General features: G+C 35.3%; 4 protein-coding genes across 6 annotated transcripts in view; 3 read left to right on the top strand and 1 right to left on the bottom strand.

Moving 5' to 3' along the window:
• LOC106871585 (acetyl-coenzyme A synthetase, cytoplasmic) overlaps nt 1-2772 on the top strand; it is a 37204-nt gene extending 34432 nt beyond the window's left edge. For both annotated transcript variants that reach the window (XM_014918095.2, XM_014918094.2), the window contains exon 16: nt 132-2772. In XM_014918095.2, the coding sequence (XP_014773581.1) occupies nt 132-337 (206 nt within the window). In that variant the 3' untranslated portion in view covers nt 338-2772. The remainder of the gene's footprint in view (nt 1-131) is intronic.
• A 2001-nt stretch (nt 2773-4773) lies between these two features.
• Nucleotides 4774-7710, top strand: LOC106871583 (serine/threonine-protein kinase mos). Its single transcript, XM_014918092.2, has one exon. The coding sequence runs from the start codon at nt 5403-5405 to the stop codon at nt 6390-6392; it is 990 nt and encodes a 329-aa protein (XP_014773578.1). The 5' UTR covers nt 4774-5402; the 3' UTR covers nt 6393-7710.
• Nucleotides 7711-8229: 519 nt separating this feature from the next.
• Nucleotides 8230-16303, top strand: LOC106871577 (ribosome biogenesis protein BRX1 homolog). The gene is made up of 11 exons (XM_014918083.2): nt 8230-8263; nt 8517-8665; nt 9451-9562; nt 10767-10810; nt 11687-11757; nt 11904-11953; nt 13151-13224; nt 14174-14224; nt 14918-15053; nt 15872-15966; nt 16102-16303. Exons 1-11 carry the CDS (start codon nt 8245-8247, stop codon nt 16285-16287), a joined length of 987 nt encoding a protein of 328 aa, XP_014773569.1. The 5' UTR covers nt 8230-8244; the 3' UTR covers nt 16288-16303.
• A 2203-nt stretch (nt 16304-18506) lies between these two features.
• Nucleotides 18507-22820, bottom strand: part of LOC106871592 (actin-binding protein IPP) — an 8950-nt gene continuing 4636 nt past the window's right edge. For both annotated transcript variants that reach the window (XM_014918109.2, XM_052969160.1), the window contains exons 4-6: nt 21328-22197; nt 20582-20802; nt 18507-19452 (exon numbers count right to left, since the gene is read on the bottom strand). In XM_014918109.2, coding sequence (XP_014773595.1) covers nt 19213-19452; nt 20582-20802; nt 21328-22197 — 1331 coding nt within the window. In that variant the 3' untranslated portion in view covers nt 18507-19212. The remainder of the gene's footprint in view (nt 19453-20581; nt 20803-21327; nt 22198-22820) is intronic.

Genomic DNA, 22820 nt, shown 5'->3' with positions numbered 1-22820 from the left:
GCTTTCTTTTACTTCTTCTCCCAACAACCTTAGGAATTACAGAACTACAAAAGTGCCTTTTGTTTTGTTCGTTAAAAATTACATGTCCAGGATATAATTTGTATATTTTTATCTTCAATTTTTATTTTCAGTTCGTACCAAAATAGGACCGTTTGCCCAACCGGATTATATCCAATATGCTCCTGGCTTGCCTAAAACTCGATCTGGAAAGATTATGCGGAGAATTCTTCGTAAAATTGCTGTTGGAGACACAGATTTTGGTGATATAAGTACTCTTGCTGATGAATCTGTCTTAGAATTGATTTTGAAGCATAGACCCCAAACTATAAAAGCCTAAAAATGTTGAAGAACTTTTCACCTTAAACGTTCTTTGGAAATTTAAAGTGAAATTGAAAATTTTGGACCAATTCTAGAAATTGTTTTTTTTTTTTTTTTTTTTTTTTTTTTTTTTTTGATAATCATAGTCCATATCGTTATTCTAATCATAGTTGGTATTTCAGATTTAATTGTTTTGTAATATGTAAGACTAATGAATGAATTTGTTTTCTGAGTGAAATATTTCAACTTATGAAAAAAAAAAGTTCTTTTTGATAAGATTAGTTTGCTAGAATTTGGTACTTTGAAGGATTCTAAAAAAAAAAAAAAATGTTTATTCTATTAGGAATTTGTTCAAGTGAAATGTTTGCAACAAGATCAGTGTGTATTACCATTCATACTCTCTTCGTACGGCTCACAATGATCAAATATTGTATTTGTTTAATTTACTCTCTCTCTCAACCACTTTATAAATTATTGGCCAGAAAGGAACTTCCACTAGAAGTAAGGTTTCTATTTATCAATGATGATGAATTGGTCACTATTATGTTTTTTTCTTTCTTTAAATTAACTTTTGGAAAGGAGAAAATGAGAATAGTTATGTTCTGGTAAAAATCACGTCTCTGATGAAAATGCTGATGAATTGTGTTGGCAAAAAAAATTCATCCACAGAAGAGTTTGTTGAAGAATTCAGTATGTTTATTTGTCCTGAGGAGTGAAAGAACCTAATGTTTTAAGCACTTGCTCTCCTTCTGAAACAGAAAATATATAGCAGTTGTTACCATGGTTACAAAATGGTGAATGACTCTCTTTCGCTCCTTGTTAAAAACCAAACTCTTCTATGAACTCTCTGAAGGAGATTTTGCATTTTTTTCTTGTAATTATAATACTTCTTTTTCTACTGTTTGGTGCTCTGTTTTGTTAGCATCATTGGCAATAAAAACAAACAAGATTCTGATAAAAAGTTTCCATTACATTGAGATTATTTTGGTTAAGAGAGATGAGAGTTAGTAAGTGATAGTAAAAATTTGTTGTGTTAAAGAATTTTTGAAGAATTTATTAGCCAGAATCCAAAGGGCCTCATACTTGCTTCATTGTAGTGGAAGTTCTTGATGCTAAAACTTCTCTGTATTATAATATTGTTTGGTAATCTCAATTCCTAAAGCAATAATTTTCCATAACAGTAGTTCATCGTTCATGATTTCTTCACAAAAACAAAACAACATTCCAATTTTATTTGACTTCCAAAATAATATTATGATACTCATCAATCTTTAGTATTTAATCTTTTAATCATATTTTCAAGTTGTTGTGAAAACCATTTACAGCATTAAATTTCATGTGATTCATAAATTCTCTGCAAATATCTGTGGCAGATTAAAATATTATCTTGATAAAATAGTGAGTTTGATCTCTTCCTGAAGTAATAATATTGTCACAAGTGTCTGACTTTTTTTCTAAAATACTTATATATATATATCCTGGAATATATTTCTGAAATATATATGCATAAAATAGGCACTAAACATACAATTTGATATTGAGTATAAAAGCAATAAATTTAAAACAATGCCTTACACGGATACCATATATTTAGTGCAGTTTCTTGAACAGGAAACGTGGTATTTTGTTGTATCTGATCAATCATTTTAATTCCAAAAGCAATAAGACAATTTACATGGGAAAATAAATTTCAAAACATTGTTATAATTTTGATATTTGGTGATTATTATCAAGGCAGCGAACTGGCAGGATGGTGAGCGAAATGCATAGTGGCATTTCACCTGTCTTTACATTCTGAGTTCAAATTCTGCCAAGGTCAACTTTGCCTTTCAATAAAATAAGTACCAGTTGTATACTGGGGTTGATGTAATTAATCCCTCCCCCCGAAATTGCTGGCCTTATGTCAAAATTTCAAACTCTATTATTTGATAATTACTTATTGAAAGTTTAAAGTATACAATCCATATTTGACTTCTAATTTTCTGAATTTGTTGCTCATTATAACTTTTGTTATGAACTAAATACAAAAAAACAAAACAAAACCAAAACAAATTGTTATAAACTGAATTTTTAAAAAACTGTTAAATTAGATTTATGCCTATTTGTATTATTTTGAATGCATTAGATTATCAACATGTAGTTATATTCCATGTTTACAACATTAAATTATAAAATGGTGAATTAAATTTTCGGATATTTTTGTGTCAATGTATTTAGATATTTTCTCAGACAAATCTAGTATTTTTTTAGAATTTTAGTTTTGTTGCCAAGACATTATGAAGGTTTTTCCAAGGGAATTTTCAACATTATCTTTTCAACATGTGCTTTCTTGTTATTTCGATATCATACATTTCTTGTTAAATTATTACTGTTAATATCTTGTGGGAGGTTGCTTGTGTTTTCAGGTTTGTAGAAATGTTGGAATAATAAATTATGACTGGAAAAAAGAAAAAAGTTGCCTTTTTATTATTTTTGTTACTTTTGAATTTCTTATTAAATGTTAAAGATATCTTCCAATAAAAATAATAATGTACTCTTCCCCCTCACACCCTAATACTGATAAAATTCTGTTATCTAGGGACGGTCGTTACACCAATAAACACATGCACTGGTTCTATTTCACTTCTTTGTTAGTCAATTGGTTAGTTACCTAACCAATTAACTTATTGATCATTTGTTTTGTTTGTTAGTTAAACAATCAATTAGTTGTTTGTCAAAGTCTTTTCATCACTATTTGCGACCCCCATTAATGATATGCTCTTTCTCTACAATGCCTATCCTGAGTCTGAGACAAATTAATGATTGATTGGTTAGCTATTTTTGTAACTAACCAATTGATGGACAATAAAGAAGTGAAATAGAACCAGTGTGTGTGTGTTTGTTATTCGCATGATGACCTTCCCCAGACACAACAGGATCTGTTTCAACACACAAGTTCACATCAAACGAAATTCAAAAACGAAGTCTGTTATTATGAAATTCTAATCTTTTTTTTTTTTTTTACTTAATCCCTGGCCATTATCTTGTTGAAACAACATTAAAAGAATTTTGTTGTAAGGAAATTCATTACAGGTGTGACTGTGAGGTTAAAGAGCTTCCCAACCATTTAGTCTTGGGTTCAGTTCCACTGTGTAGCACCTGGGGCAAATGTCTTCTACTATAACCCCAGGGCTGACCAAAGCCTTGCGAACGGATTTGGGGATTTGATAGATGGAACCGGAAAGAAGCCCATCGTATGTGTGTGTGTGTGTACCTTCCTATGTCCTGAAATCTTGTGGTGATTGTAAACGAGCGTTACCATTATACAAGCGACGTTGTTCATTTTTATTCTTTCATGCAAAATAGGTCTGGCCATAGGGAAATGTTTGCTTGGAAGCAAGTAAGGGTTGGCGACAGGAAGGACTCCGTCAACAAATTCTGTCTGACCCATGCTAGCATGGAAAAGCGGCTGTTAAACGACGACGATAATAATGATATTGCCATATAATATGATTCAAAGTAATAAATATAATTTATATAGAATCGCAGTAAACATGTGATTCTCTGGTCATTTAAGACGAAATCTCCTTGTCTAAAATACCATATTTAATGGCATAAAAGAGGCACGGGTATATATACCCACCACACCACCACCATTCTACCCATTTTGGCGTCGCACTTTCAGGAAAAAATATTTCCAGTGCAGTAAAGCTGATGGGAAGCCCAACTTGGCATATAGGGACCCGGCATTACATTTTTGAGGATTTATTATTATTTTTTTTTATTAAGCTGGTGTGATTTATATGCCATCAAATATGGTAGACGTTCCTCGGTTTATAAACTGAAAGAAAAAAAAAATGTCGACTGCAGCAAAGTAAAAATTGTATCTCGTGAATTTAATTTTTCTTCTATTAACCCTTGGTTAGTTAAAAGCCATGCTTTACTCACCTTATTAAGAATGTAATTGTTACGAATTATAATATTCTATCGTTATCCTATCGCTGATTACGACAGTAATCAATATATTTGCTGGATCGAACTTCAGTAATGACAATATTTCACTGAATGTTTTATGGTGCCTCGCCCCGTGGCTCTCAACCTTTTTGATATCCGGGCCAAATCCAAAACCTGAATATTTTTTTGGAGGCCACACCAAAAAAAAAAAAAAAAGGGAAGTTTATTATATTTTTCACGAGGCCCTGAGAAAGGAGAAAGCGTTAAAAATTTGATTCTTAGCTTTTGGTACAACGTCAAACTTTTCTTGGATTTATTTTATTGATTGGAAGAATTAAAAATTCAATGACGGCATCGGTGAGATTTGAACTCAAAACGTGAAAGGATGCGACTAAATACTGCAGGATAAACGTTGATTCTCGTTTATCGTCGTGTTGGTTTTTGGCAAGGAGAAAGCATTATGTCAGTTTAATCAACTTCACTACTTAACAATCATCTATTTTGTTCCGACAGTTTTTGAACTCAGAGCGTAGAGTTGGGTATTTTATCATTTGTGCCCGTCCAGTTCACGTTTTATATTTGATATTAAGAATTAGAAACGGCAGAATACGATATTTTCGCGTTGTCAATGCAGATAAATACTTGTTATGTTTCAAAATCAATTTAACCATTTATATCTCTCTCCGCCTCGACAAAATGCGTCTGTGCCTAAAGGAATCAGGATGGATACCATTTATTTTGGCTTCTTTCACCGGAAGCTCTGTCCGTGAGTCTTGCCTCAACAGAAATAGATCTCCGTTTGTTCTTGAAAGTATGACAGCCAATTAGTATGGTGAAATGGTTTAGTAGTTTTATACATTTTAGTGAAGTTTTCGAATCTCCGCCTTCTACCAATATATGCCATTATCTACCAAAATGTGCCTGGGACAAAAAGTTTATAGTTGTGAACTAAGTTTCGTGATAGAAAGAAATGGATAAAAGTCATTTATTATCAACAGTTCATTTGTTATTTGTCCTGTTTGTATGAAAAAATTAATGGTTCGGTACATCTATTTACAGAATATAAACATATTTCAGAAATATTTTTCTGTTTTTTAAAAAAATGCCCCTCGGACTTATGTGTTACATAAACAATAATGCTTGTTTCTTGAATGCTTTTCAACATGGCCCATCACAACGATAAATACCAAAAGACTTTCTTCTCTGATTTTACAAAACAAATGACCGACAATTTATGTTCTAAGGATGTTATTACACCGCATTCTTTATGTAGACACATAAATTGTCATAAAATTATTCCATTTAATAACAATGCTGACGGGCAACTTAGAAAAGATCTCCATATAATTAAGAAACTTGGAAGTGGAGGATTTGGTACCGTTTATTTAGTTTGTTGGAAATCGAAAAAATTTGCCTTAAAAATTTTGCATCGCAAACCTGACAATTTGGTGATAAAATGTTTAAAAGCTGAACAACGTTTACTTCATTTTGAACACCCCAACATAGTAAGGACTCTAATGGTCCATTCTTTTTGGACTGGTCATGAAAATGGCTTGATTCTTATGGAATATGTTGGCGAGAGAAATTTACGGTGTCTCATCGATGACTCTAAAGAAGTTCTCTGTTATAATCGTCGTGTGAAATATGGTTTACAAGTTTCAAAGGCCATGGAATTCATCCATTCAAAGCATGTTGTCCACTTGGATTTGAAACCCACAAATATTATCATCACAGATAATGATGTTTGTAAAATTTGTGATTTTGGTTGCAGTCAGTGTGTAAAATGGCCAGTTGTGGAAACGTCTTCATTGTCTGGTACGGCAACATACATCGCCCCAGAACTTTTAAAAGGAAAGCAACCGACCAAGAAATGTGATGTTTATTCCTTTGGAATCATATTATGGCAAATGTTATCAAGAAAAGTGCCTTTTGAGTATGAGAATCCGCACGTAATTATCTATAAAGTGGTGACTGACAATCTACGTCCAAAGGAAATCGATTCTCTAAAGACTTCGAAAGATTTGGCATATGTGACTCTCTACAAGCAGTGCTGGGATAGAAAACCGCAGGACAGACCAACTTTTGAAGGATTAGTCGAAACCTTTAATACTTGGGTTAACAAGACCTTTTTTAAATTATAAAATATTTAGTACTAATTCATTAGGTTTTAATCTTTCTCCTTCCAATACACAGACACACGAAATATGCAAATACAAGACGGAATCTTAGATTAAAATCTTTAAAAACAATTTCCATGTTCTCGGAAATTAACTGTTTTTAGAACTTGTATTTAGCCCAGTTATTCTGTTATGTCCTTTTAATGGCTTTTATTTATAATATTAAATGAATAAATTTTTTTTAAATACAATTTTATTTCCTTTCTACCTGCCTATTCTCTTTTAGAGATTAATTTTAAAAAATAATTTGACATTAAACTAGTTGAAAGCAACTTGAAATCGAATTTTCTGTCCTGCTTCTAATCACTTTCTTTACGACGTTTATTGACTTCAAATGAATTCGACTTGAAATCTTAAAAGTTTGTTTCATATTTTTAGTGAATTTAGATAAACGTAATAATTTTATTTTTAACTATAGAAATCTACCAACAGAAAATAAGGAATAAAAAGAAAGTCTCAACCTCTTGGCGAATCTTGTCTAAAGTTTCGATGACCAAGTTACTCCAGAAGCTTAGTTTCATGTTATTACTCACGGCGAAATGCACAATCAAGACTATAACTTCATAAATTATTTAAAAACCATTTGAAAATTGTTTTTGATTTTATCGTTGTCAAAATCTGAATCGTATTAATAAATCCAAAGTTTGACTTTTTTTAGGTAGGGTTTCTTCAGCGTATACTTACAACAGAGAACAACTTGGAATTCCAGCAATAAAGATATATTTGGTTAAACTTCTTACACTTTAAGCAATCTTATACACTTGTTCTAATCGAGCAAATTTATAGTCGAAAGCGTTTCAGTCGTGACAACCCCACTACTTTTTTTTAAAATAGTATATTTTAAGGTTACATAATCCAGCTCTGAAAACCCTAGGATGTAATTTGATAGCGATTTGGGTGCCATTTCAAGCAGATCAGACCTCTACAAAGAGGCAGATTGATGGGGAGCTCGTGGCTCTTTCCGTAATGTCTTTAGTGCTGATACAAATTATTGCCCAATTAAGGCGGCGAGCTGGCAGAAACGTTAGCGGTATTTCGTCTGCCGTTACGTTCTGAGTTCAAATTCCGCCGAGGTCGACTTTGCCTTTCATCCTTTCGGGGTTGATAAATTAAGTACCAGTGAAATACCGGGATCGATCTAATCGACTGGTTCCTCTTCCCCAAAATTTCGGGCCCTGTGCCTAGAGTAGAAAAGATTATTTGCCCAATTGGATCCAATGAGAAAAGAAATGGTCGGCTACATCATTAATGAACTTCAACAGATTATTTTTCCAAATTCAAACTAACCAGACCAAAAAAAAAAAAAAAAAAAAAAAAAAAAAAAAAAATCGGTAAGACCAAGATTGATTTGGTAAAGCTCAAGTCGATCGTTATATATTCTGACTTCTTCGAACAAACGACATTCTAGTAATAATATACATTGCACGGTTGTTGAACTTCATAATTCTCTTGCTTATGAAACGTAACTTATTGTACTGGTTCCGAGTTCTATAGAAAATCCGAACGAGGACACCCATAACAGTTGGAATTTCTCCGTCTGCTTTACGCTTACTTTCTTCATTTTGAGGGGAAACGATACAATTGGGTTAATCGACTCCAGTAACTGACTAGTTCTTATCTTTTAACATTCCTAGAAAGGACGGAAGGCAATATCACAGTCGGTATGATTGGAACCCAGAACATCGAAGGTCGTATGCAGATATTCTTTTTTATTCTAGGCACAAGGCACGAAATTTTGGGGGAGGGAGCCAGTCGATTACATAGACCCCCTCCCCACCAGTACACAATTGGTATTTAATATATCGACTCCGAAAGGATGAAAGGCAAAGTCAAATGTAAGTTACGTATTGTTCTCTCGTCTAGATAAATATTATGTCGGCTGCTTTAAAGCGAAAATGAAGGTCAGTATGGTCGACTATTCATCGCCTTCATTTTCGACAAGTTTACCATTATCCGAGGCGCATTTAAAATAAATTTTGCGACGATAAATTATTTTACAATTAAATTGATATTTTAATACGAAATTATTTAAAAATAGAACACGTCTGTTTTTAATTAAATATGCACATATATTTGTCCCGTTGATAGTTTCGTACTTCCTGTCGTCACGTTGTAATTTAAAAATGGCGAAGAGGAAGGCGTCGCGTGTTGAACCTGCGAAAAAAAAGTCGAAACCAGAGGAGAAAGTTGAAGTTTTACCTTCTGTTATACAATCTGATGATCCACCCGTCAAAAAGGTATGTGTACCGTTTCAATTTATTGAAATTAAAAAAGCAAAAACGATATAACTAATTCGATATCCTTTTTTTTTTTCACGTGCGTCGTAAGCCTTATGCTTCGCTTCATAAATGTATTTTGTTCATTTTTATCTTTCATAAAAATTTATTAAATCGAACACTCAAGAAAAAATAAAAGAAAATGTAAATTAAAAATTCTCAAACGTTAATAACCATAAAAAGTATGTTTTTCCTCCAACAATTCGAAGAAATTCACGACTTCATTATATCAGTCGTTATTCTCACTCACGTGGAGATGTTGTGAAATGACGCAGATTCGTTCTACATTCATTTAAGTTTCTCACTACACATTTTCCTAATGACCCACAAATTGCTGAATTCCCTACCCACCTTTCTTCGAATAAATTTATGGACAAAAGTGAAAAATAATTTCCAGATGTTCTTTATGTGTCTTTTTTTTAATTTACTGTATACATTTGCATCGTTAAACTTAATAAAATCCTGGTAAATTTTACCAAATTCCTTTGGTGGTCAACGGATCCGTGCGAGTTTAGACCGAAAACGATGTCCTTAGGATGGTCTTAGGATCCACCTGGCATCTGATACTTAATGTTACTTGTCATTTTCTATCTTTATTCTTTGATACAAACCATAGACTGGTCGCTTCAATCAGTTAATATGAACAACCATGGGTTTATTGTTCAATTTAAACGTGAATGCGAATTCAAACTGGTTCTCTTGTGTTCTTGTAACTGAATTGCCGAAATGTGTCTTTTTTAATACAGACTAAATGGATAAACAAACAGAGGGTATTGGTGCTTGCCACCCGAGGGATTATGGCCCAGGCTCGTCACTTAATGAACGACATGAAGAGATTAATGCCTCACTGTAAACGAGGTAAAAGCTTTTAATTACTATGATGTTGATAAACTTTATTTTCTTTATTGTGCAGAATTAGAATTGTCATTTAGAATAAACAGTTAAAGAACTAAAATCATTTAATTCAACGTCAGGGAAATATAGCTGTGTGATGAAACAGCTTACTTTGTAACCGCATGGTTTCACGTTCCTTGTAACTATGTATTATCTTGGATATATCATCATTTAATGACTGTTTTCCATGCTGGCATGGGTTGGACGCTGGTAAGGCTGGGAACTGCACTAGGCTCCATTGTTTTGCATGGATGCCCTTCATAACACCAACCGTATAAGTGCTTTTTACATGACACCAGCTGTGATGTCGTTTGGGCCCCACATAAAGGAAAAACCTGGTAATTTGATGGGTTTCAGTGAGTAAAGACATGGAATAAAGTATTGTAAATTTATAAAAATGGTGTTGAGAAAAGCATCAAGCTGTAGAAAACTGCTTCAAGAACTCTTGTCCACCCATGCCAGTATGGAAAAAATAGATGTGGAAATATAACCATTATTTACTTGAATAGCAAGGACAATATCCTTTTTGTGTAAGTTATATCATTGATAGAAGTAGATAATATTTTAATTTATGCTTTTACCAGCATGTATTAAAAATCAGGGTGACACATGAAAAGCACCTTTCAAGTTTTGGGCCTCATGGAGGCAATGATGAATGACTGAAACCTTTGGCATTATGCTGCACTTGAGAAGACTCATCGAGTCAAGCGAAATCGTAGTTGTGGCAGACACAGGTGTCATGTAAAAGCAACCATTACACTCATCCAGCCATTGAAACAATGCCAAATCAGACTGGAGTCTGGTACAACCTTCCAACTTGCCAGTCCCAGTCAAACCATCCAACCGATGCCAGCATGGACAATGGACGTTAAGTGGTGATGATGATATTCATTGAAGTTTGTTTCCTGCACAGTATATTATTATGTGTTTAGTGGCATTTCATCCATCGTTATATTCTGAGTTCAAATTCCACTGAAGTCGACTTTACCCTTCATCCTTTTGGGGTTGATATAATGAGTACCAGTGAGACACTGGGGTTGATGTAGTCAATTTCTCCATGCCCTCAAAATTACTAGCCTTGTGCCAAAAATTAGAAAGAATTATTATTATTTTGACTTCATATATTTTTGGTTTGTCTAAAAAGATTATTTTTTTGTTTACTGGGCAGAACCCAAAATGAATTGCAAAGATGATATTCCTGCAGTAAATCAGGTAAGTGAAAAACTGTAAAAAAATATTTCTTATTATTTACATATTGATTGTATTAGTTATTGATTTTGCATTTGTATTAGATATGTGTCCTAATTGATGATAGATTCTATTACGTTTTAAAAGCTTCTTCTACGGCTATGATTGATGACATTTTAGAAATACAAAAATCATTTCCTATCATACTACAAAGCCAACAAGGCAGCCTGTACACGATCACTTGATTTGCTTGAAATACCAGCCAAATTCCTCTCAAAGCACATCCTACTATATTTAGAAATAGAGACATTGGATAGTGCAGTGAAAGTACACTAAAATTAAAAGATCCTTGAATGTCTCTTCTATATCTGGTTAGGGTTTACTTAAAGCTAAATAGCATAACCCAAAAGACTGCATCACAAAAAGCAAGGTTTTTCTTCCAGTATTAAATTATTTTGGTCCCTAACCCTCCCCCGCATCAAAAAATGTGTGACCGATTAGCAAGTCTCCTTGGCACAAAGACATTGTTTTCTTGGACATCTTGGGCTACTGCAAGGATTTCAGCTCATGATGGTTTATATAAGGTGCGGGCGTAGCTGTGTGGTTAAGAAGTTTGCTTTGTAACCAATTGGTTTCAGGTTCAGGACCACTGCACAGCACCTTGGGGCTTCTGGAACAAGGTTGATCATCAATTATCTTGGTTGTTCCTCATCTCCTCTGTGAGGATCAACAACCTGAGGTCAGTTCTGCTAGTTTCCCTTATCATTGGTTTGTCTCTGCATGACAAAAAAATTTTTTTTAATTATGGAATTGAAACTAAGTTGTCGTTGGAAAATTTCTGCTTTCAGTTCTGTGAATCATTGCTGTAATATATTTCCCCCTTTTTTTTTTAATTTGTAGGTGTGTGAAATGAGGAATTGTAATAAGTGTATACTTTTTGAATCAAGGAAAAAGAAAGATTTATACATGTGGTAAGTTTAGTTTCTTTGAGACAGGAGAGCGTGAAAATTGAGAAAATGTTTTTTATGTGTGCATATTTTGTAAAATATATTAATAGAAGCTTTTATGTGTTTCTATATCATTTAATTTATGTCCTTTTTTTTTTTACTTTCTGTAGGATATCAAACGTCCCAAATGGACCATCTGCTAAGTTTCATGTACAAAACGGTAAGTAGAATCTTGAAATTTGAAGTAAATATTTTCAGTGTGAATAACGTGTTTTAGGTTGAATGTTCTTCTTAGTTCCATCATGAAGCATTATTGTGTGTGTGTGTGTATGATTTTCTAGTTTCATAAGATTTGATCAAGTACTTGTAGGTGGGGTGGGGTAATACACACACAGATATACATATATACATAAATACATACAGGGATTGAACAAAATAATGGAAACACCATAAAATTTCAAACAAATTTATTTTGATATGGCGTAGGACCACCTTTGGCAGTAATTACAGCTTGAATTCTATGAGTTATGGACTTGTACAAAGTTTGAATTGTTTCCAAAAGAATTTCAGCTAAAAGTCTCCAGTTCTTGTAGTGATGATGGTGGAGGCTATCAACTCTTTACTTGTTTTTCTAAAATGCACCATAAATGTTCACAGATCCTCCGTGTTTAACAGTTGGAAGAAGGCAGTCTGGGTCAAATGCTTCTTTTGGCTGTCTCCACATGTATACTCGGTCGGTGGTTGGAAATAAGGTAAAGGATGACTCATCCAAGAAAATAACATTCTTCCACTGCTCTAGGGACCAATTCTGTAGGTTTTTACTCCACTCTAAATGCTTTGCAACATTTGTTTTTGAAAGTAGTGGTTTTCTGATTGCAGCTCTCCTGTGAAATCTGGTTTTGTGCCGCTCTTGGCAAACAGTTTTTTTGGAAACTGGGTTCTTCAGGTGGTCATTAAGCTCCACTGTACTTTTGTGATCCTTTCTAATGATTCGTGTAAGAGTCTGATGGTCCCTATCTGAAAGTTTTGGTTTTGTTTCGACAAGGTTTTTCCCTCTTTCTCAAAGGTTGTCATTACTTTCAATACAGTACTTCTTGCTACACCAAACATTTCGGCTGTTTTTGCTATACTAATGCCTGCCATACGAGCACCAACAATTTGACCTCTTTGAAAGTCCGATAGATCTGTCATTTTAATGAATTTTAATTACCTTTTTCTGATGATATCTGAAAGAAACAGCCTTTTTAGCAAAACATATTAAGCAAAAACAAGCTTTTGACAGTTTTGTAGATATTTCAAAATTATGGTGCTAGGTGTTTCCATTATTTTGTCCAACCTCTGTTTGTAAAATGTTTATATTTTGTTTTGTTTGTTTCTCAATCTTTGTTAAAAAGCTTTTTTGTTTGTTTGTTTTTAGTTCACACTATGTGTGAATTGAAATTAACAGGGAACTGTTTGAAGGGGTCAAGACCCTTGCTGATATTTGATCAAGTGAGTACTCCCTGGTTTTCACATTTCATAATCTCATTGATTTCTGTTTTATTAAATATTTTATTGATACAAATATTGTAATTTAAGCTTTTTTCAATTTTAATTTTCTTTTAAACATTAAATCAAACATTTTAGTGTAATCAGAATTAGTAAAAATTTCCTCTTTTTCTCTCTTGCATTGACTGGTTTCCCCCTACCCCCATATGTATCTGCTGTGATGCAAACTCCTGACAATTCCGCACCAAATGCAAAGGTTTCCTTGTGGGCTGCTGGCACTTCAGTGATGCAGTTAACTGAATCATTTCCCTGTATCAACATGTTTAATTCTTTAACCTCTTCAGCCAAAAGGAAAGTGTTAAAGGCAGAATTGGTTCAGACGAAATGTAAATCTGGACTTGTGTTGCTGCCTAAAATCTTCCTCTCTCTCTCTCTCCAGAAACTTCATTCAGTATGACTGCATCATACTCCAGTGTCTCTTTGAGACACTGGAGTAGGATCCAGTCCTTGTCTCCAATCTGATCCTCAAACTGTGCAACCCATGCCAGCATGCAGCACAGATGTTAAATGATGTGCTTTTGATTTTAATCTTTGTTTTTGTTCATATCTAAAATTCCTGAGAAGCTAAACAACCAACTTCATCTGGAGATGTAGTTCCTGGTTGATATTAAATAATTCTTCTTCTCACACAACAATCGATGGAAATCTCTCGTCATCATTGGTATTGGTAGATAAGAACATTAAGATAAATCTCTGTAAATTGTGATGACGCTTTGTTTTTAATTTAATTCTGTCGAGTCAGCATTTCTGTTAATATTCTACAGAAAAAATCTCCCAAAAGAGGAGGGTGGGGAATCTGTAATGATGGCTTAAGGAAAATGTAGGTTCCATCAAGGGCTTGAGGATTTTTAATTTGTGGTTTTACTTTTTTTTTTACTTTCAATGTTTTTAGACATTTGATTCTGAACCACACTGGAAAATCCTAAAAGAATTGTTTACACAAGTGAGTTATGTTTTATAATAATATTCATCTTCCGTGCGTGTGTGTGTACTCTGGATTTTTGCTCTGAATTTAAGATGTATTTGTATTCAGAAAAATCTTTTCCCATTGTAGTAATTACTATTCTTTTCCAACTCCTTTTTATAATACAACTTACTTCTGCAGGCATGGGGGTGGGGCAGAGGCTGGCTTGGTTTAGTTCTACTTTGATTGAGCAAAATTGTGGGCAAGTCCTTCAGTTGTGTGTGTGTGTGTGTATACATTCTGAGTTCAGATTCTACTAAGATTGATTTTGCCTATCCTTTTGGGGTTGATAAAATAATTGCCAGTCAAGTACTGGAGTAGATGTAACTGACTTACCCCTCCCCTCAAAAACTGCTGAATTTGAGACCATTATTATTAGGCCTTGTGCCTATGTTAGAAACTGTTATTATAATTAATCTTGCTGTGTTAATGAGTGAAACCTTATTTGTCTTGAAGTTCTAAATATTAATATGTATGGTTGGTTAGGAAGGGCATCCAGCTGTAGAAGCCATGCCAAAACAAAGTATGGAACCTGATGGGCTCCTGTCAAATCACCCGACCCATGCCAGCATAGAAAATGGACGTTAAATGATGACAAATTGTAATCTATATACATTCTGAATTTTTTTTTTTAAATATCTTTAACCATTTCTTTTCCTTCTTGAATTTCAGATTTTTGGAACACCAAATCAACACCCAAAGAGCCAACCTTTCATTGATCACATTTTCTCTTTTTCAATCCTTGACAATCGTATTTGGTTTAGAAATTATTCTATCACAGATGAACTGGGGACACTTGTAGAAATTGGTGAGTATTTTTGCATAAAGTTTCTTTATACAAAAAAAGTGGAGGAATTGGTTTAAAAATACCTTGTGTTTGGTTCTATTCCCTTGTTTTGAGCCAAATGCAATTAAGTTCCAGTGAAATATTTTTAATTTAGTCCACATAAGACTTGAGGGTCCGTGCAGGCCAAATAGTAAATTGGGGATTCACATATATTAGGGGTCCATGTAAGGTTTTGCAAGGGACAGAGGTTTCTTTCTTTGACATAGTTTCAAACTACACAAGTGAATGTGTGAAAAGCAAAACGGATTTTGAAAGAAGTGTCTATAAAGCCATCAAATGGGTTGGGTGGAAGTCCATCAAAATAAAGTTCTTGTGATTTTTTTCCATTTTATGAGAATTGCTAGTTTCTACTTGGACATTGACAGAATTTTGGTGAGAATAATAATTACTTGTCTGATGTAATTTATTCATCTCAAAGAATGAAGTCCATTAAACTGAGAAAGTAGTTCAGTTTATAGAAAGAACTATAAAATGGACTTTCTTGTGTTATGTTGTTTCATCTAATTTTACACATCTCTGTATTTTAATAATGGTTTCAAGTTTTGGCACAAGGCCAGCAATTTCGGGAGGGTGGGGGAATGTAAGTCAGCTACACAGACCATATTTTATTGACTTCAAAAGGATAAAAGGCAAAATGGAACTCAGAATGTAAAGATGGACGAAGTGCCCTTAGACGTTTTACCTGTTGTGCTAACAGTTCTGCTAGCTTGCTACCTTTTCTTTCTTTTAATAATTGCAATAATTTTGGTAATTTATAAAAACAATTTTTTTTCTTTTAGGTCCACGATTTGTGCTTAATCTTGTCCGAATATTTGAAGGAAGTTTTTGCAAATCCTGCTTGTATATAAATCCTCATTATAAATCTCCAAATGAAGTAAGTAATAATTTACTTTCAATAGGTGTTCTAATGAAATTCTTTAATATTGTCTTAAATTACAAAATTGTTTTTGAATGGCTTTATTTGTGGGTCATTTTAAGTTTGATGAGAATTGTATTTTCTGTTTTTCAGTATCGACGTTTACTTCATAAACAGAGTGCTCTGAAGTATGTCGGAAGGGTTGGAGCCAAACTTGGCCGGGACATGCGGAAGCTGGATAAATCCTATGATCTTGATTCAACTAATGAAGTTTTTAATACTGCAAAAGAAAGGGATTCAACTAAGGAGGTCCTTGATGATGCTAATAAAGCTGAATAATATTTTCTTTCAGATATACTTTTTGTTATTACATTTCTTTTTTTTTTGTGTCAGCATGATACACACAAATACATCATCATCATCGTTTAACATCCGTTTTCCATGCTGGCAGGGTTGGACAGGTCTGGCAAACCAGGAGGCTGCACCAGGCTCCAGTCTGATCTGGCAATGTTTCTACAGCTGGATGCCCTTCCTAATGCCGACCACTACGAGAGTGTGTTGGGTGCATGTTACATGCTACCAGCACAGGAGTCTGTCAAGTGGGCCTGGCATTGACCATGTTCAGATAGTGTTTTTATGTGCCACAGGCATGGGAGCCATATGAAGTCCTTAACTGTTTTTCAAGTAAGGGATCTCTTATACCTCACTACTTCAAAATACCCATATTTTCTCATTGTGTTAAATTTTTGCTCACACTGAAATCGCCAGACTAAAAACCTTATTTCACATGACTATGATGATGTCTCAAAGATCGATATATGTACCTCATCCAGAAACGAATGTTGAAATCCCTCACCAACTAAACCAGTGGTTCCCAACCTTTTCACTATCAAGGACCTCTTTTATTTAAATGAGTTTTCCCATGGACACCAGGATATTCTTTTCTACTCTAAGCACAAGGCCCGAAATTTTGGGGGAGGGGGACAGTCAATTAGATCGACCCAGTATGCAACTGGTACTTAATTTATCGACCCCGAAAGGATGAAAGGCAAAGTTGACCTCAGCGGAATTTGAACTGAGGACATAAAGACAGAATGCCGATATGCATTTCGCAAGGCGTGCTAATGTTTCTGCCAGCTTGCTGCCTTGGACCCCTGGATATTGAAACCTCTGTCTGCTTAACCTGTTCACAGACCCCCAGGGGTCCGCGGACCACAGGTTGGGAACCATTGAACGAAACGCTCAAATTAACTTCAAGATTCTGAAGTATTTCTTAATTACCTCCCCTTTTCTATGAAGGACAATTTTTACCTTTTACTTGCTTCAGGCATTAGACCGGCCATGCTGGGGCACTACTTTTAGTCATTTGAGTTGACACCAGTACTTTTTCTTTAAAGCCTGATACTTATCCGGTTGGACATTTTTGGAGTGCCCTCCGTCGAAACGTATGTAGAAAACTTCAAGATATAAATGGTTTAACACCATCCTGAGCGTTCATCTCTTTATTCAGCTTTCCTATATATACTTACACCTATACCCACACAACTAGGCCTTTTCCAGTTTCTGTCTGCCAAATCCCCTGACAAGGCTATAGTAGACGACACTTGCCTAAGGTGCTACATGTTGGGATTGAACCTGGAACCTTGTGGTTGGGAAGCAGACTTCTTACCACACAGCTGTACTTGTGCCTATAATCACAAAGTTTTTGTTAACCAAGAAGGACCTCTTTATGCCATTAGCTTTTTGCATTATTTCTGTCGATTTTGTATTTGAAAATTAAATGCTAAATTTTAATGAAACTAATATATGAAACCTACCTACACAACAGTTTTCTAAAACCAAATGGCCCAGTCCAAAGATTCTGGAAAATATTTGCCTAAACAGACCTCCATATTGAAAACTCATCTTTTAAATAATAAATAACAAAATACTTCAAATCAGAATTTAGTGACAAGGTTATAAATTGTGTCCTATGAAGTGATTCCCCACCCCCACCCCCCGCTTCTTTATGCACATGAAATAGAAATGTTTGTCTTTGAAAAACGGAAGGGCACATCTGGAGTATTTACAATTGAGGGTTTGCTAAACTACAGCTACAGTTCTTGCTGTTAAATATCGCTCAGTTGCTACTAGGAAGGTTCACGCATATCTCTTCGGAAGCTGCCAAATTAAAATGTTGCAGAGAATTTAGTTAACAGTTCCTAAAGAATGTTCTAGCAATATGTTAATTTCTCTATAATGATAGCAGATAGAAGTAGAGAGAGATAATATAAGAAATGCACATACTAGGCTTGGTGGCAGGTAAGTGTTAGTTTTTTTCTTCCTCTTTGCTTGTTTCTTGTTCTTTTTTGTCTTGTTTTCTATGTCATTTCCTGTGATAATTAACACACCTACCGTACCGACCTGGACATCTTACAAACTCACCACTTCTCACCATCTATGAAGAATACAGCCAGAAATATTCCATTCTACTTCATCTTATTACACAAATCTAAGTGAAATAAAATCAATTTTTACATCAAATACATGCAGATTGTTTTAAATGATGAAATATTCAATTAGCCATTAATTTATAATTTATTCATTGTTTTGTGTGTTTTTAAAGTTTCTTTATTCTTAAACATCATTGACATTATGATCAGCTATCTTGGAAGGAATGTTGTCGATATACAATGTCTTGTGTGTCCATGTTTATGAAATAAAGTATTTATTTGGAACACCTGGTCATTGGAATGTTTTGATCACAGTAAAACTCCTACAGAAAAACACAAGATCGTAATCATACCAGTCGTTGAAAGGAGACTTTATATGATTGCTCAGCCTGCTAGAAGTAGTAGCTAAATCTTCCTCAAAGCACATTATACCATCTTAGGAGGGGGGGGGGAAGAGGGACACATTCGATAGGTTTTTAAAAAATCCCCCCCAAAAAACAATAGTCAGAGCTGATGTTGGGCTAAAAATAACTTGAAATATTAATTTTGATTACGTTGTAGCATGATGTTTTACTTAATCCTACATATTGCTTGTCCTGTTAGACTCTACATTCAGCAGAGCAGGAAGAGATCAGAATAATATCTCCAGTGGACATTAGTGTGTTGGTGATAGAACACAGACAAGATCCAGACTAATTTGACTAAGAAACTTATTTAGTCAAAGTAACACCTTGTATTTTCTTTCAAAATGTAGAAGAAATATGATCAAATTGTGCCCATGTCCTCTGACACCAGTGAGATCAAGAAACCAAATGAAAAGCCCTCCTCTACATCACAAAAGAACTGCAATGCCTGTATCACAGCGACCAGTCCTCATTGAAGGACCTGCTGTCCATTTGTTTGTTTGGGGATTGTAACATTCTGAAGTGTAATGTGTTGTAGGTGCCATATACTGACCAATGAGACCCTTCTCTGTAAACCAGCCACCAAAGACATAAATAATGTTGTCAACGGCAACAACACTGGCTCCAGCTCGGTTGGACAGCATCGGTGGGATAATGCTCCAGCTGTCCTGAAGGAACACAAAATAAAAATGAAATGGAAAATAGTTGAATTCAGTAATGAAAATATTTTGAATTATAAACAGTAAAAAGATGTGATAATGTTTCAAATAGTCAGGTGTTAGATGAAGAGAAGTTCGTTAAGAAAAATGGAGCAGCTCTAGTAGTGACTTTGAACCTGAGCAATAGAGGCCCCTTGGAGGTATTGTGAGCTGATAAGGGATGGCCATGAAGACGGGGCACTGGTTGTTTAGAGATGTGACTTCTTTTTAAAAAATAAAATATTGAAACCAGGTACAATGTCTTTATTTTAAACATTAAAAAAAAAATAATCAAAATCGCTGATTGGCAAGAGTGCCAGTGGAATGTTAAAAGCATCATCCGAGAGTGATTGTTGCCAAGGCCACAGATTGGCTCCTGTGCAGGTAGCACGTAAAAAACACCTTTTGAGCATGGTTGTAGCCAGAACCGCCTGACTGGTCCTTGTGCCGTTGGCATGTAAAAAGCATCCATTACACTCTCGGAGTGGTTAGCGTTAAAAAGGACATCCAGCTGTAGAAACTGCCAAATCAGATTGGTGCCTGGTGTCGCCTCCTGGTTCACCAGTCCTCAGTCAAATCGTCCAACCCATGCTAGCATGGAAAGTGGACGTTAAATGACGATGATTGTTTTTCACGGGGGAGGGGGGAGGGGTGATAAATGAATCATCTCTCAGCACTTTGTACATAGAATGAATGGTAGGTTCATTGACATCAAACTCCTGGCTCACAACAGCAAAGCTTCTACCATCAACGCATTTTCTCTACCCTTTTCTGTTGACAAAACACTTATTTGCATTGTCTGTTAGGATCAGCTGCCTCCATATTTATCCTGTTCACTGGTCCCATGTTAATGGATACAGCAAGTACATAAATCCATATGGAATATGCAGCATTGTGATGTAAACATGGGTAGGAGAGCACTGTAGGTGGTTGTTGGGCCACGTTTCTATGATAGAAACAGAATCTTAGATTGATCTACAATCAGTCAGTAAGAAGTGTAACACAGTCGACAAATGAACAAACTGTTTTATCCCAGACCAAAGAATCAGAGATGAATAAGGAACAGGCTGGATGAAGATATGCATCATTCTATACTTACAGTGTCAATGCAATATTTTTCGACAACATCCAGGGCTCCTTCATGTTCATTACAGCCACCAACAGCATAAATATAGTTGTCAATGATGGTTACAGCGACATGGCTTCTCTGTGTTGGCATATCTCTCAGAACAGTCCATTCTTTGGTTACAGGGTTGTAGCACTCAGTAGTCTTCAACTCAATGCCAGAATAATCAGCACCACCAATCAAATAGAATAAACCTAAAATCATATTTTAAAATAAAATAAAATAACAAAATATGGTGTTTCCATAAAATAAAATAAAACGTATTCATTTGATGGAATTAGTTCTACGTTGTACAAATTCTAAACATAACTTATTACTCTTTTACTTGTTTCAGTCATGTTGCTGTAAAATTTGTGCTTGGCTACACAAAACAAAGAAAGCACAAGGGGGGGGGGATCTCTATAAGAATGCTCAGAACAAAGGGAAACAAGAAAAACAAGGTCTCCTTGTAGCATAGAAACATTTATTTTAAGAAGTAAAAGAGTTTAGATAAGTTTTGAGTATTAAGAGAGGCAGAGAGGAGACCTGAAGTAGACTGGGTAAGACTGTGGATGTAATAGAGAGAGAATTTCACAGAATATGTTGATAGTAATGACTCTGTTAATTGAAGATTCAGATGTAAACAATTACATATAATGAAAAGAAGGAACCAAAGACAAAATGGTAAGTTAATGCCATCATAACTTCTGCTCACCTCTTATAATATATCGAACACTCACCTTCTTCATGTTCAACATATCCCATGGCGTATCGCAGAGTATTTACTTTACCACACACTATCCACTGATCAAGTGTCGAGTCGTATCTTTCAATGGTGGCCCCCAACTCACTCCCAATCCAGCCTCCGATTGCATATAAATGATTCCTGTCCGCACATAATGCTAGATTACAACGAGGAAAATTCATACAAGCAATTCCACTCCATGTGCCAGTTGTCGGATCAAAACATTCCACCGTGTCACAAATCAATGACTCATGCTCTCCCCCAGCAACATAAACCTTTTTATTAAACACAGCAGTTCCATGGCCACTCCGAGCATCTTCAATGTCAGGCATAATTTTCCATTGCTTTTCAAACGTATCAAATTTTTCCACACAAGACAGGGTTTCGCCATCGGCCCATTTTTTGCCTTGGAGTCGAGAAAATCCAGCAATTATATATATATTTTTGCATGTTTGTAACCTAGGTCTCATTAAACTCGTCTTTAATCTGTTGTGTTTGTACATTTTATAGCAAATAACAGAGAGAGAAATATCGTGTTCGTTATCACCTAAGTCAAAAGAGTTTTGAAGATATTCTTGCAGTTGGTTTTCTGCTATTAAAGGGAATCGAACCGGAGACATGACATCCCAAATAAATACTTTCCGAGTTGTGATGTCATGCAGAAGCCACCTAAGCGCCAGGTGAAACACTTCCAGTTCTGTTCTTACATGCAAGTGTTCACTACTTAAAAAATGGATTAGAGTTTCTTTAGGAAGATCAAAGAATTCTTCAGACTGTTCAACCTCTGCAAAGTGGCTGTAAATATATTTCTCTGCAGCATTCAGAACATCTTTACATGCATGTGCTTCAGCAAATATATAGATACCTGAAACGAAGGAGAAAGGAGATGTCAGCAAAAACTGTAAACTTTGTCATAAATAGCTGAATAATCAGACAAGTACAATGTTCATTCACTAAAGATGCATGTCTGTTATTCCATGCTGGCACCATGTAAAATACACCCAGTATACTGTGTCAAGTGGTTGGCATTTGGAAGGGCATTCAGCCATAGAACCCATTGCAAAACAAACAACTGGAGCCTGGTGCAGCTTTCTGGCTTTCCAGCTCCTATCAAACCATCCAATCCATGCCAGTATAGAAAATGGATGCTAAATGATGCCAAGTGAGACCTAAATCCAAGACCTCTGCCAGGATGCATACCTTCCTACGTTGGACACTAAACTCCGCTTGCGAAGACCTGTTGAGGCAAGTGAAATCAAACAAATTTCGACGGATGGCACCCACGCCAACGTCTCCTTCATTGGACACAGAAACTTGGCTGGCGAAGACCTGTTGAGGCAAGCGAAAGCGAAATCGTGATGGCACCTGTGCCGGTCGCATGTGTAAGGACATTCGAGCGAGATCGTTGCCAGTGCCGCTGGACTGGCTCCCATGCAGGTGGCACGTAAAAGACACCATTTTGAGCGTAGCCGTTGCCAGTACCGCCTG

The sequence above is a fragment of the Octopus bimaculoides genome, chromosome 7 (assembly GCF_001194135.2).
Source record: "Octopus bimaculoides isolate UCB-OBI-ISO-001 chromosome 7, ASM119413v2, whole genome shotgun sequence".
NCBI lineage: Eukaryota > Metazoa > Mollusca > Cephalopoda > Octopoda > Octopodidae > Octopus > Octopus bimaculoides.
Note: the sequence above shows the minus strand (reverse complement) of the source record. Positions and strands in the feature narration are given on the sequence as shown.

Coding starts and splice junctions, on each gene's coding strand:
- LOC106871577 (XM_014918083.2), top strand. Junction 9,563..10,766: donor AATGCCTCACTGTAAACGAG/GTAAAAGCTTTT, acceptor TTTACTGGGCAG/AACCCAAAATGAATTGCAAA. Junction 11,954..13,150: donor TAAGTTTCATGTACAAAACG/GTAAGTAGAATC, acceptor GTTTGTTTTTAG/TTCACACTATGTGTGAATTG.
- LOC106871583 (XM_014918092.2), top strand. CDS start 5,403: ATGCTTTTCAACATGGCCCATCACAACGATAAATACCAAAAGACTTTC.